Below are 14,147 nucleotides of genomic sequence, written 5' to 3'. Positions count from 1 at the left end.
ATTGATTTTGAGTCAAAAGACATTGAACAAGCTACAGAGTTTTGTAAATAGCAATTATATTATAGTCTTATCTATGGTGTTTGGGGCACCATAAATGCAAGTGTCTTAGTAGGCATGATCAACCTCCTTAGATCATTTTCCCTGTGAAGTGGGAAGCTTATGCTGCTATGACTAGTAAAATGTGTGACCGTTAAGTGTCTTTAAAAATAGAAGAGTTGTGGTAGCCATCTGCCCTTAAGAACAAGTTTGTAAAGATCAGGGGGGTGAATGTAGCTGGATTAAAAATTTCGCAATGCATTTTATTTTATTTTGTGAACTTTAACCAACCTTGTTCCTGATTGTTGTAATGTTTCCATGTTAAATAGTTGTTAAATGTTGATGTAATATATGTGAAATGTATGTGTTGTTTATAATAGGAACCAAGCATGCCTATATTGTTTCCGTTCAGGGCACATAAGAGCGGGGCACTTGCAGCTTCGGGCTGCGGCGTCTATAGGCTCTGCCCAGAAGCACACTGTGTGCTGATGGGGTTAGGTGTTCTCTTTCTCTTCTCGTGAGAGTATTGCACGTGGCGGAGAGAAGAGATGTGCCTGGATAACATATCGTGCCTTATGTGTGTGTCCTTCAGGTTAAATAAAGAAACTACGGGCTTCATCATTCTGTCTCAACTGAAATTCTTTATTTCGGATGTTATGCCATTGAAAACGAACTGTATGTCAATATAGTGTTAAAAAACATTTTAAATTGGAGTCAGTTTAATAAAAATAGAGTAAGTTAAACAACAAGAAAATGTTACAACTGATTTATTGATGTGATTTATTATCTCTTTGTTGTTTTAAAGCGCAAATTGGCACTAAGTGCATATTTTTCTTTAGTCAGATTGCAGTGCGTTTATCTTAAGAAAACACAGTTTGTTTCACTAGATCCAAGCAGGCTTATTCAGAAACACCTACTGTCGTCAACATGTACAGTCTGTTTCATTTTTAAACAAAAGACTAAAGAGCTACACAATTAAATAGACTTATTTGTGTAATCTGTTGTTAAAAAACATCATAACAAGATTTCAACAAACATACATCATTATACAATAATGTAGTCCAGTTAATCATAAATATGGAGTGGAAAAACATACATTTTGTACAGCTTTATCCAATGAAAGATGCTGTATCCTGCACTCTTTCTTGGATATGTTGTTGGGACTTGCATGAATAATGAATAAAGGTCACACTTTTAAACTTTGGATGCATTACGTCAATATAACCAAATATACGTTTTCAGCCACAATTTTTGCGTTGGTTTTCATATATGAATGAAGTGGCAGACTCCCAGGAACTTTTTTACACAGCCCAGTTCTGGCCCCAGGCCTTCTTTCCTTCATTCTGCTGGAGGCTCCCAGCATTCTCCTGGCTCTCTGGATCAGAGACGATCAGTTCTGTCCTGGTCAACTCTGACCTTTAGCTCAGCGCTCAGTGAAACAAAGGTTGATCTCCCTTTCTGGAACCAGCAGAGTTCTGGTCATTGGATGAACTGTATTGTTATCTTCTGCAGGCTCCACATTGAAGTGCATTAAAATCTTTAAAAAAAAATACATACAGTATGTGTCTTAATGAAGTAGACAAATTAAAAAGTCACAGTAATAGACTTTACTCAGGGGTGTCCAAAGTCGGTCCTGGAGGGCCACTGTCCTGTAGAGTTTAGTTCCAATTTGGCTCAACACACCTGTCTGGAAGTATGTAGGCTGGTGTGTTTTTTTATGGAAAAGTATATACATTTTAGCACTTAGCAAAACAGTATACGCACTGGGACATGCTAACGCTAAACAGAAGCGGCTGTTGTTAACTGTCACGAACATCAAATACATCTCTTCTTTGAATCAAAGTATTTATATATTTAGAAGTTGTATTTTGTATTTATAAAATAATCGTTTCGTGATGCGGACGTGAAAAGATTTTGCATCGATGCACAGAACGAAAGAATCGATTTTGAAAAAATGTCACCTTTGGAAGTGAATGGCACTTCCGCTTGTACGTAGCCTATAGGTGGAAGGGAGAGCAGGACCCGACAGTAATAAATGCACCTAATGCCTTAAAACCCCAAATGTGTCCAAATGTTAGGTTTTATGATGATAAAGGAGTGGACAAGAAATGACATGCAGGCTCTGTGTGATTCAGGACTGCGTTTTCTCTACTGCCGGAGACCATGCGCATGGCGCGCGTTTTAAAGCCGACCTCAAACCATCGTATGAAACACAACAGTCTCTCACATATACCCTGCGTACATGTATTAGCAAGTGATGCTGAGTTTGTAACTTTGCATAAAGCTTTGCATAAAGCATGCATAAAGGAATAATTCTAGTACATTATTTAGATAATTATTTGATCTTTTGATTTTGTTGCAAATATGTTCTATCCCATTTTGTTGTTTTTAGTGTGTTAAAAGTGTAATATTAATACAAAAAAGCTGGCAAATAAATAGGTTGTAAGAGAAAGAGGTTTAAGTATTTGTATAATTAATTTTAAAATTAATTATTTTAGTCGTGACCCTCTGAATCGTAATCGAATGGAATCGTGAGGCAGGTGAAGATTCACAGCTCTATTATTTCTTATGTAATGTTGACTGTATACTTTCATTTGTTAATTCATTTTTTTTAATGCAGTGAAGCGTCACTAAACTCCGCCCTCTCATGGTGAGTTGTGGCTTTTTGAGTGTCCATGCATCTGCACTTTGCAATTTTCACCAGAAACAGTACATCATCTGGGTATTGGGTTTAGCATACTACGATTTGGGACGTACTAATTCTATTCCAAATACTATACTATTTAGAACGGCAAGTACTAAGGCCCTCCAGGCGCAGGATTGGACATCTCTGCCATAACTGATCAAAGTAAGCAATAAGATACGAGAGGTTGTGCTTTAGCGTGAATAAATCAAAGCTGAAGGTCGTTGTTAGGCACGACGCCACATGCACAACACAAATGAAAACAGTCACAGTCAAATTCAAGATACAGAATGTTGTATACCCTAGAAAGTGCAAGGTAGACCTCCAGTTCAGCAATGCGTCGACCGATACAGCTGCGTTTGCCCACTCCAAAAGGTATAGCGGCATAAGGGTGGCTTGCCTCGCCGCGGTTCAACCAGCGCTGAGGGATGAAATCATCCGGCTCAGGGAAATGTTTAGGGTCATGGGATGTTGCATAGTGGCAGAGCGTGATCAGAGTCTGTGAGGGATGAATCACACAACTGTTAAGTGCAAATGAGGGTTTTATTTAGCTAACTAATGCTTTTTATGCTTTAAAGCGTACATTTCTAGGGATAAGGTATCCTCCAACTTTAATATCTTTGTCTGTGATGACTCTTGCATTTCCTGGAATTACAGGATACAGCCTGGAAAATGTACCATGTTTAGTATGATGTAATGAACAAAATGATTTGAAAAAAGAAAAACAAATCTCGTTCCGCATTAAAGAATTGTCCACAAAGCCGATAGCTTGAATGAATGCAGTGAATTCACCTGAGGATTTCCTTCATGACAGCCTTCATAAGAGGCATGGCAGCAACATCAGATGCCTTTGGGAGGGTACGGCCCTGCAGTACATTGAGGACCTCAGCCCGCAGCGCATTCTGGATCTCTGGATGCCGCGACAGCTCGTATAGTGACCACGACAATGTGCTGGAGATCTGAATGAAAAAGAAACCTGAACATTAAAAAGAATACTCTATACTGATTTTCATTCAACAGCCCGGCCAGAACTACCATTATGGAACAAAAACATATGGGAGTGTACATTGCCATACATTGGAAACTAGTTCTTATAGTTTTCAATATATGCATTGACAATACATGCCTATATGTTGATACATCCATACATAATAGATTTAGAAATGAAGACCAAAATAAAAATAAATATTTATAACGTTTGATCCTTTATTGTGTATAGATTACAAGATTGTCCCCATAAACAGTAAATGTGAATGCGTGTACATACATTCACGGAATGTGTTAAAGCAGATTCTAGTTCCCAGAATGCTTTGCTTCTGACTGTTCAAGGAGTGCTCAATATTAATATAGGGGGAGATCTGTTAGTTTTTCATTTTGTATTATTTCGAAATTTGAATAAATTCATGGGGTTACCATGGTGCTGTGGTTAGGATAACGATTGGCCAGTCACCATTAGGATTATACTGTATGTTACTTTATATAAAAAGTCTGCTTTTCAGCCCAGTGATTGTCGGTTCATTAAGCGCTTTAATATGAGAAGGTGTGTGTAACATGTAGGGAAGGAAGGAGGCGGGAACCGGCGAACATTTAAACAATAAACTTTAATCAAAAATAAACAAACAAAAACACGGAAGTAAAAGGCCGGCAGCCACCTCACGGTCGACTGCCGGCCACACAAACATAAATAAAACTTAACATTTCCGGGCCCGGTCCTCTCTCGTCGGCAGTCCCGTCGCTCGTCCTCTTATGCTCCCTAGCTCCCCGTGAGGCATGCGGGACCGGTGCGCGTACAGCTGATACTCATTATCACTCACGCCACCGGTCCCGCCTTCCTCGCTACAGTGTGCCTAGGTTATTGTAAACTAGCTACGTTTTTAAATGGGAAACATGTTGATTGTTAAAGTATATATTTCCATATGCGTGTGTATACACTGCATGAGTAAATATATCTTCAATATATGTTTAGACATGCAGTCCCTTATCTTATCACATCTGTATATTATAAAGTGTATTACTGAATATAAAATGACATATATTGTGATTTATAATGAACTATACTGTCACACATTTTTCTCTCTATATATTTCCGTATGTATTATTCAGTATATTGTAATATATTTATGTTATGTTTCATTCTGTATCATTTCGAATATACCGTTATGTCATTTATTAGAATGATTATTCATATATTTTAAAATACTCCTTTTTAAAATGTGAAAGTTTGAAAGAAGGGGACCAAATACATTCAATAACATCCTGATATCACAATGTGTTAATTACTATTTCTAAACTTCATAGCCACCCTTACAGAACAGGGTGATCACTTTTCACATGTTTTCACATGTGTACAACGTGTGTTTTACATGTGCAAAAAAAACACATTTGAAATGTGTGTTTTTGGAACATTTTTGTGAAAAATATGTGATGACATGTGGAGAGATACTGTATAACCACATGTTATCCCATGGGTTTTACATGAGATTCACACAAAAATGTTCCAAAAACACACGTCTGATCTCATGTGCGTTTTTCACGTGTGAATGTCACGTGTCTTTTCTGCAAAAGCTTTTCAAATGTAAGTGCTTTTATCACAGGATCCTGCCAAGTGTAAACAGGCTGTGTGTAGTGATTGATTTATGATTTGATCAGTTCACTGTGATCGCTGTGATGCTAATGACATATGTGAACTCAGCCTTACACATCACACAGCCTCCAATGTAGACATCATCACTGATTCTAATGAATTCTATCTGCTTTTACATTTTACATTTACACATTTGGCAGACGGACGCTTTTATCTAAAGCGACTTACATTTGATTCTGAGTATGTGCAACCCCTGGGGTCGAACTCGTCACCTTTGACATTGCTAGGGCCATGCTCTGACCACGGAGCTACAGCAAAGCTTTTGTGATTTACCGTGTCGACACCAGCAAGCAGCAGCTCGGTCACATTACTGTACACAGATTTCATGGGCATTCCAGCCTGAGACAGAAAGTAGGTGAGGTAGCGTCCCTCTAATGTCTCTCCTCGTGCCATTTTCTCGGTATCCTCCTCAAGACGCTGGTCAATTTGCAGTTTTGCTATTAAGACAACAAATATTCTAGGTCACTATCACTAGACGTATTACCACACAAATGAATTATATAGATGAGTGTTTGTTGGAATCATGACGATTATATTCAAAGATATTCTCCCCTAGATTAAGATTAAGATTTTTATCACTGTTTATTTTGTTTCATCCGTTTGCAGCATTTTTCAAGTGCGTGTGAGTAGCGAATGGACGGGTTGTGTTTCACTCACCGAACTGAAAGAGATAGTCCCAGCAGCGGCAGAAGGTGTCCCATGGTCTGGGAAAGAGCCTGTGCAGCCATGCAGGCATAGCCATAGTGAGAAGAGTCGTGACAAACATGCTGTTGATGGACTGAATGAAACGCTCCGTTTCCATGGGAATGACTGGCTCTAGACAGCCAATTCTGGACTCAAACAGCACAGACGAGATTCCTTGTAAGAAAAGAGCAACGGAATGAGTACAAACTTATATCTGAGACCACTTAGATTGTTTCTCTCATTGAAGCTTGAAAAGAAATGTTCAGTGATCATTTATTCACCGTCCTGTGGTTCATGACTATTTGAGAAATTTGTGCATACAATGGAAGTCAATTCGGGGTTCAATGGTGTAACCAACAATTGTGTTGATGTATTCATGCAGCATAATCTCAGGGCGAGACGTCTTCCTCAAATAAATTCTCTTTCTCAACTGTGCGGAAGTCTTGTCTTCTGGGACAGAATAATGCGTTGTGCAGTCGTTTGTGATTTACCTTCCAGACCGAAGCGGTAGAACTCAGCTGAGATGTCTGTGATAAGGCCGCTAGAGTTCTCTTGTCTGCGTAGCTTTAATTTCTCTATGAGATCATCCACCACACAGTTCAATGTGCCGTCATACGCCTCCACAGATTTAGGCCGTAACATGTGTTTGGCCAACAGACTTCGCACATTCTGCCATTCTACCCCCTCACTGTAAAATGAAATTGGTGAGATCAAAATATCAAAATATTTGTGTACTTCAAAGAGTGGTAAGAGGACGAAAGACACTATACACTTGAATGCAATCATTCTTATGAAGTAAAAACTGAAAATTGCCTTGTGGTTGTAAAATATATATCAACACTTTGGACTGCAGGTGGCGCTAAAGGATTAAAGAGCCCACTTGTCTCTCATATAAAGGCAGATTGCTCTCCAGATTTGTTATGGTGTCAATTCAGAGGTCAGTGACACTGCTAGTGTTGAGTCGTGAATCACTCAATGTGTTCACATACAGACGCCAGGAAGAATGCTATATACTGTACATTTTTTTACTCTTTTAATGCTTGGCCAAGGGCTTAGAGAACTCAACAACAAATACGTGTCAGCATGAACTCTCAATTTCGATTTATATTATATGAGGTTTACTTTAGAACAGAGATCTGATCTCACCATCAGTTTGGGATTACATGATAAGGTTAGAAAACAACACAGACAGCCTAAATCTAGTGAGCTACAGAAACATCTCAGATAGTAAGCAGTCCAGCCAAAGAGAAGAACATTTAGCGCCGAACTACTATTAACAAAACCAAAACGACAGACTGGGATCTGGTACTTACACACAGACAGATCTGCAGGTAGGTTCTCTACAGGTTTTTTGGAGATATTTCCATAGTCCATTATGGATTTTGGCTCTTCATTTTCCCCCTGTCCTCATGTCTGTATTATGTCTACACCCTATATGTAAAAATAGTGATTTTCCAACCCCTTAAAAACAACCTTCATTGGTGAAGGATCCACTGCTTACTTTAATGTGACCTTCCCTGAGAGCACACATACATCTGGGAGACATCTTTTTTTATTGTTTGCTCATCTGCATTAGGTTTCTAAGACATCTGCTGTCAGATGTCATATAGACGTCTAGACAATGTTAGATGTTCATGATTTAGAATGGATGTAAAACGGCTCTTTCTAAGATATCATCAAACGTTTTTACACAGCAGATGTTTTCCAGATCTTTAGCATACGTATTACAGACGTACATGTGCTGTCTGTGTATGCTCAGCACTGTACATGCTTAAGTTCTGTGTGCCTTTTGGCTTTACAAATAACATTAATGAAATGTGAAGGGCTAACAGATGTAAAAGGATTAATAGATCAGATAACGATCACAAAAGCTCGTATCATTCAGCAGTTGTACCCACGCGGTCAGAAGTCCGTATCCATGTCCTCTGAGCTGCCGGTAGTCCTTCCAGGATGAGAGGTCCGAGCGCATGGGATGCTGACCCTCCTGTCTGAGCACCTGCTCTATTAGTTCTGCTTCTGCCACATGAACCGTCAGGATGGGTCCAAACCTCGCTTTCCACATGGGCCCGTACTGCCTCTTGCCCTTCAGCTTTAAACATGACTCGCAACATCAGTCAAAATGTCCAGAATAAATCTCATTTAGGTCCATATATATATATATATATATCAATGTAAAAATCAAATAATAACCATATCATTTGGAAAAAATGGATAAACCAAAAACAGAAACGTGACCCATTTGATTCTTAGATTTACTTGGTTTTGGTTGTTCCATTGCGAGTAGGTTGAAACTACTGCGTAAAGATTATATGAAGACTTTGGTTCCCAAATGAGATGACGCTAACATGTTTTTATTGTGTCAGTTAGCTGCATGTCTTGAATTACGATGGCTTAAATCAAAACAAACCAACTGCAGTTTGATCGATATTAATTGGAATGCACAATAAAAACACATGATCTTTGATTTTTTTGAAAAACGGAGAACCAAACGCTTCATATGTAGCCTAATATATATCGCACCTGCAGCTGATGGAGGCGCGTGAATCCGCGTCTGAAGAACAGATCCCAGACAAAGCCTGCGGTGGATGGTCCCGGCATCTCATCCAGTGTCTTCAGCTGCTCGTGAAGAATGACGTCGGGCCATCTGTCCACACACCTAAGCGCAGAAGACATGCACCTGCCGGACATCCTTAAGGCCTGAGGCAGCATCTCTCTGATGAAGTTCATCGTCATCTCCAAGCGCACCCACACCCGCTCGATCACCTCGTTTATACTTCACGAGAGCTTCACTTCGCACCTTCGACCAATGGCGTGAATGCCCCGCCCATCGCCCGGCGCCCGACTGCAAGGTGAGTTCGATCGTTTTCATGTCGCGATGCACAGAAATTTCCCGGAGATCAGCGACAGATACACTTCACAACAGAGCTGTGTAAGAGCTTAGATATTTGACTGGAGTAAATCCATACATTGATGAGTGCTGATGGAACTCTGTTACTATGTTAAGACTTCAGACTAAACGTGTACTGACATGCCTGTGCGTTTCAATTCATACTGTAATTCTTTCGGTAAAGCTCGATACAGTTTTGCATTGTTGTAAAGCGTGAACAAGCAATAGAGATGTAAAAAACTGTAGGAAAACGAGAAAGAAAATGTTATTGTTTTAGTATGTGGTCACATAGAGAATGCTAAACAGGCAAATCCACGTGCGAAGAGTAAAAAAGCCTGCTTCTTGCTGGCTCAGTGATTTTTGAACGGAAAGACAACAAATTGAATCCATCTGAGATGTGTCATGAACTGCTAATGCAACTCATGTCCATTTCATAACCAAACATTCACAAAAGTCCTCATAATTTACAGCAGTAAAGCAGCACAGTTTGATTTGGCTGTTGTCCTCTGTGATGAGCTTGTGACCTGATTCCTGTGAGCGTGGCCGTAGGCCAGCAAGCCATGTGTGCACAGTCAAGTAAACCAACAGTACTGCGAATCTCCACTCTTTCTCATCTGTCCAATGTGAATCTCTGTTTCATAGAAATGTGCAATTTGAACTGTGTCATGTGGACTAAAACCCAGAATAAAATGAAAAAAAAACTGTGGCTTTATTCAAATCATGCGATCCGTTTTAAAGAGCTTTAATGAGCACACGAGCACAGCTATCTTAAATACTCATCATTTTTAAAGAAATAGCCCAGACATCAGCACTGTCAACTAAGAAAAAAACAATCATCCCACTTGAGTTTATAGTCATTTATTGACAAAGTACATTTACGCATTTGGCAGATGCTTTCATCCAAAACATCCTACAGCATATTGAAGCTATACCGTACATATTATCAGTGTGTGTATTGACCCCACAACCTTTGCTCTGCCAACGTCTGCTTTGTGTGAATACATGCTGGGAATGAAGAATACAGTTGTCACTTGCAGAAATATCATTGTTTACGCAATAACACAACTCATAATGATATAAGGTGCTACATAATGCCACAAAATAACCATTTTTGGCTGTATGGGTCCATAAAGAACCGTTAACATACATAGAATCCTTCTGTTCCACAAAAGGTTCTTTGTAGTGCAAAACGGTTCCTCAGACAATAGAAAGGTAAAGAATGCTTCTTTGGGTAACCAAAAACATTTTTTTTCTATGGCATTGCAGTGAAGCACCTTTGTTTTTAAGTGCGTGTTTCAATCAGACGGGATTCCACTATTGGCATAAATTGGTATCTCAAATGCAGTCACATTCTCAAATGATCTTGAGCGAGGTGAAAGATCAAGTATGGATCTGTCTGTCCATTTGCTGCTTTCATCTGCCATTGCTCAAGTAAATAAGAACATACACATCTGTGTGTTAGTGGGAATAAGAAAGGTTTTGGCAGATTTACCGACAGCTAGACAAGTGTTCTTCAAATCAGGAAAACTATTTCTTATACTTTTAATAGTGATCGGTCAACATGTGAGCAAAATTGAAATCCAAAAATGCCTTCGCGACTAGCCTAATCTCAGCTAGCCAAACAGTAACGCATTATCTGAGCTTCTTCTTTTAGTTTTTGGGCGAGTTACAGCCTAGCATTAAAGGTGATTATCTGAACTTGATACAATTTACTTATGAGTTTCGTCTCCCACCTTACTCCTTTCATGAAACTCTGAAGTTTCAGTGGCTGAACAGGACCGAACAGGACGTGCTTGCTGTGGTATTGCGACTGCGTGTGTGTGCACGTAGTCGCAACATCGCGGGTAAAGGAGAGGGGGAGGGGTTGAGTTTGTATTCTACAGTACAAATAACACATTATACAAGTTTTGTACACATTTTTAATGGTGCTTCGTCAAATTCCACGTTAATTTTATAGTAAAATAATAATAGTATTATAATAAAGAAAATGTCTTTCTGGTTGGGGGACCAATGGGGTGGCCAGTGTATCTTCTTAAGACACCTTCTCATGACAGTTCTAGAGAAGTTACTCAAATCATTATACCATGAAGTCTTCACAATATAAATGTCGTATTTCATTATATATTAAAAACCAACACAATCTCACGGCAAAAACTATTTTACGAGTTGGCTAGTTTTGGATAATTCATATCAGTTCGTGCAAAATTATATTAATTCATTTTAGTACGATTTGCTTTTGCGCCAGTGACGTTTGTTTCAGGGGTGGGGACATGGGTGTAGAATACGAGGGGGATATGTCCCTCGCGCTTTCAGATAAAGATGATTCTGTCCCCCGTGTCAGTACACGTTCCAGGATGCCTGCACAATCCGTTCTGCGCATGCGCGTAATTACGTAGTAGAAAACGTCACGGTTTCCCGACACTATTGGCATCATGCATGCGATGAAACAATTGACGGCCAGGCGGCACAACTGGCGGCATATTTTTGTAGGCTACATTGTGTTTTTCATTTAACAGTTCACGGCGGGTGTATTTTGATGTTTTAAAATGTAGCTTACGCTATGCATTACGATGTGTTTACGTGGTTGCCAATCCAAAATAATAAAGGAGTTTTATTTATTTTATTTACGATTTTGGTTACATGTGGAATAAAGTCTGAGTCTTTCTGTCACTGCATACCTTCAGTTCCCTTTCTGTCGGTCTCTCGACGTTGTGTCGAACCGACAGAATGGGGTTTGTCTTGAGAACCTATCATCTTCTGAGTATTTAGAAAAGGCCAATGAAAATTGGCGAATGAAATTTGCATGCCGGGCTCCTCCCCGGATGTCCGGGTATAAGAGGGAAGCCGGCGTGCTCATTCACCTTTTGTTCTTCAGAGCCTACGCATCTGATGAGCAGCTCCAGATCTTCGCTGGTCTTCCAGTTCTTCGCTGGTATCCTGCTGGAATCTACGACGTGGTGTAGCGGACGGTCCCTTCCTGCAGCGACTTTCCCCTGGGCGTCTCGGCAGTTCCAGAAGTGTCTGAGCACTATTTTCTAAAAGAGCAAATTTCTCCAGCGTGGCATGTCCCGCTGTTCTCTTGGGTGAGACGCGCTCATTGAGGAAGGGGATGGACACGATGTCTGTCTCACGTGTTTGGGTCTCCAGCACGCTGAGGCAGCCTTCGTGGATACATCTTGCCCGCACTGCGGGAAGATGCCTATCAAGACGTTGCGGTCACGGGTGGCTGTATTCTTTATGGGTAAAGCCACCACCTCGTCTGTTACCCAATCCGTGACGGCAGTGACTACGGCCCTGCCGCCCGTTTCAGTTAACACCGGGGGTGATATGGGGATCACCGTGAACGTTAGACCGCCAGCCACAGGATCACGGACCGTTCACGCCCCGTCACGCTTGTCTGACCATCCCTTAAGAGACGGTCCTACCCCGTCTTGTTCCTCCGCCACGTACTCGGGAGTGCGTGACGAAGATGAGATGTCGATCACAGCATCGGAGGGCGACCTCTTGGCATCCGACCCCGACGATTCCTCGGAGCTCCCTCCCCCGGGGGGTCGAGCCCAGGAAGAGGCGGACGTCGAGATGTCAACCATGCTCTTCCGGGCCGCCGCGAGCATTGGGCTGCAGTGCACAGCACCGCCTTTACCCCAGCGCTCGCGGTTGGATACGTGGTACCTGGGGTCTGAGCGCGGCTCCAAGCCGCGCCCAGCTCCAGTCCCGTTCTTCCCGGAAGTGCATGAGGGGCTGACTAAGACTTGGAACGCGCCCCTCACAGCCCGTTCCAATCAGAAAGGCTCAGTCGCCCTTACTTCCCTCGATGGTGGGGCGGCCAGGGGCTATGTCGAGATCCCCCAGGTGGAGTGTGCTGTCGCGGTGCACCTGTGCCCGCAGACAGCAGCCACCTGGAGGGCTCGGACTAGACTCCCATCCAGGGCGTGTAAGTTTTTGGCATCTCTGGTGTCGAACGCTTACATGGCTGCGGGTCAGGCCGCCTCCTCCCTCCATGCCATGGCCATCCTGCAGGTCCATCAGGCCAAGGCATTGAAGGAGCTCCACGAGGGTAAGACTGACCCAACGGTAATGCAGGAACTCCGTACCGCCACCGATCTCGCTCTACGGGCGACTAAGGTGACGGCACGGGCCTTGGGTCGGGCTATGTCCACCATGGTGGTCCAAGAGAGGCACCTCTGGCTCAACCTTGCGCAGATGCGGGATGCCAAGAAGGTTCGCTTTCTCGACGCCCCCATCTCGCAGGGAGGGCTGTTTGGTGACACCGTTGAGGATTTCTCTCAGCAGTTCTCGATGGTGAAGAAGCAGACGGAGGCCATCAAACACATCCTGCCCCGCCATGACTCGGCCGCTTTCAGGCCTTCGAGATCCCGAGCGGCGTCTGCTTCCCAGCAGCCCCGGCCCTCTTCGACTCCGGTTCCGGCTCCAGTGCCCCGTTCTCAGGCTGCCTCCTGGAAAAGGACGTCAAAGAGGAAACCGCCTCCCCATCAGCAGCCGTCATGGAAGCAGAAGCGGCCCTGATGGAGAGACCCCAGGGAAATTGAGATTACCACCGGGCCTGATCCCAGCCACTCCATCGCTGGGTCGGATAGGGACGGTTCCTGCCCTGTCCTACCATCAGCTGGTCCCCCCTGGGGGGCCAGCGCCCACTTCCTTACAAAAAGAGTTTCCTCTCTCTCTGGGTTTTCACAACCGTTCCCACCCTCTGGTCGACGGTGGACGGCAACTCGACGTTGCGTCACGGTGAAGCGCAATGTCGAGTATAAACACTGGCCTTCAGCACTCTCAGACAGACAGTGCGTCGAGCCAGACAATCGCCAGGCAGGAAAAACAGCAGAGCCGATCTCCTCCCCGGGGGTCCTCCCCCGGCAAGGAATCCGTACTGCTAGCCATCGAACCACCCTCCGCGGGGGCGATGAAGCAGGTCAAACCTCTAGTCCCCCTGTCTCGTTTTCTGGGAGCTTGGTCTCAGCTTCCCAGACAGGCTGGCTGAGGAAGACGATCCGTCTCGGCTACGCGATTCAGTTCGCTACACGTCCGCCCAAGTTCCGGGGCGTCCTTTTTACCTCAGTCAGAGGCAGGGATGCCCCCGTACTTCGGGCAGAGGTCGCCTCCCTTCTGGTGAAGGGAGCGATCGAGCCCGTCCCACCGGCCGAGATGTCCAGCGGGTTTTACAGCCCGTACTTCATTGTCCCCAAGAAAGGCGG

General features: G+C 43.0%; 1 protein-coding gene across 1 annotated transcript; it reads right to left on the bottom strand.

Moving 5' to 3' along the window:
- Nucleotides 1-490: 490 nt before the first annotated feature.
- Nucleotides 491-11,676, bottom strand: LOC130551291 (25-hydroxyvitamin D-1 alpha hydroxylase, mitochondrial). Its single transcript, XM_057328855.1, has 9 exons — nt 8,568-11,676; nt 7,946-8,136; nt 6,539-6,735; nt 6,021-6,221; nt 5,637-5,800; nt 3,512-3,678; nt 3,303-3,384; nt 3,021-3,218; nt 491-1,573 (listed from the first exon to the last, which is right to left on the bottom strand). The coding sequence occupies exons 1-9, from the start codon at nt 8,778-8,780 to the stop codon at nt 1,460-1,462; spliced, it is 1,527 nt and encodes a 508-aa protein (XP_057184838.1). The 5' UTR covers nt 8,781-11,676; the 3' UTR covers nt 491-1,459.
- Nucleotides 11,677-14,147: the final 2,471 nt, after the last annotated feature.

The sequence above is a fragment of the Triplophysa rosa genome, unplaced genomic scaffold (assembly GCF_024868665.1).
Source record: "Triplophysa rosa unplaced genomic scaffold, Trosa_1v2 scaffold86_ERROPOS81223, whole genome shotgun sequence".
In the NCBI taxonomy this organism is placed as follows: Eukaryota; Metazoa; Chordata; class Actinopteri; order Cypriniformes; family Nemacheilidae; genus Triplophysa; species Triplophysa rosa.
The sequence above is the reverse complement of the archived record's forward strand: the minus strand, read 5'-3'. Positions and strand labels throughout refer to the sequence as shown.

Bases quoted from the DNA above. Each gene is read 5' to 3' on its own strand.
- LOC130551291 (XM_057328855.1), bottom strand. From the start codon at position 8,780: ATGACGATGAACTTCATCAGAGAGATGCTGCCTCAGGCCTTAAGGATG. The intron at 5,801-6,020 runs GTGAGTGAAACA...TTGTCTTAATAG, and splicing joins GGACTATCTCTTTCAGTTCG to CAAAACTGCAAATTGACCAG. The intron at 3,679-5,636 runs GTAAATCACAAA...TTTTTCATTCAG, and splicing joins TGCTTGCTGGTGTCGACACG to ATCTCCAGCACATTGTCGTG.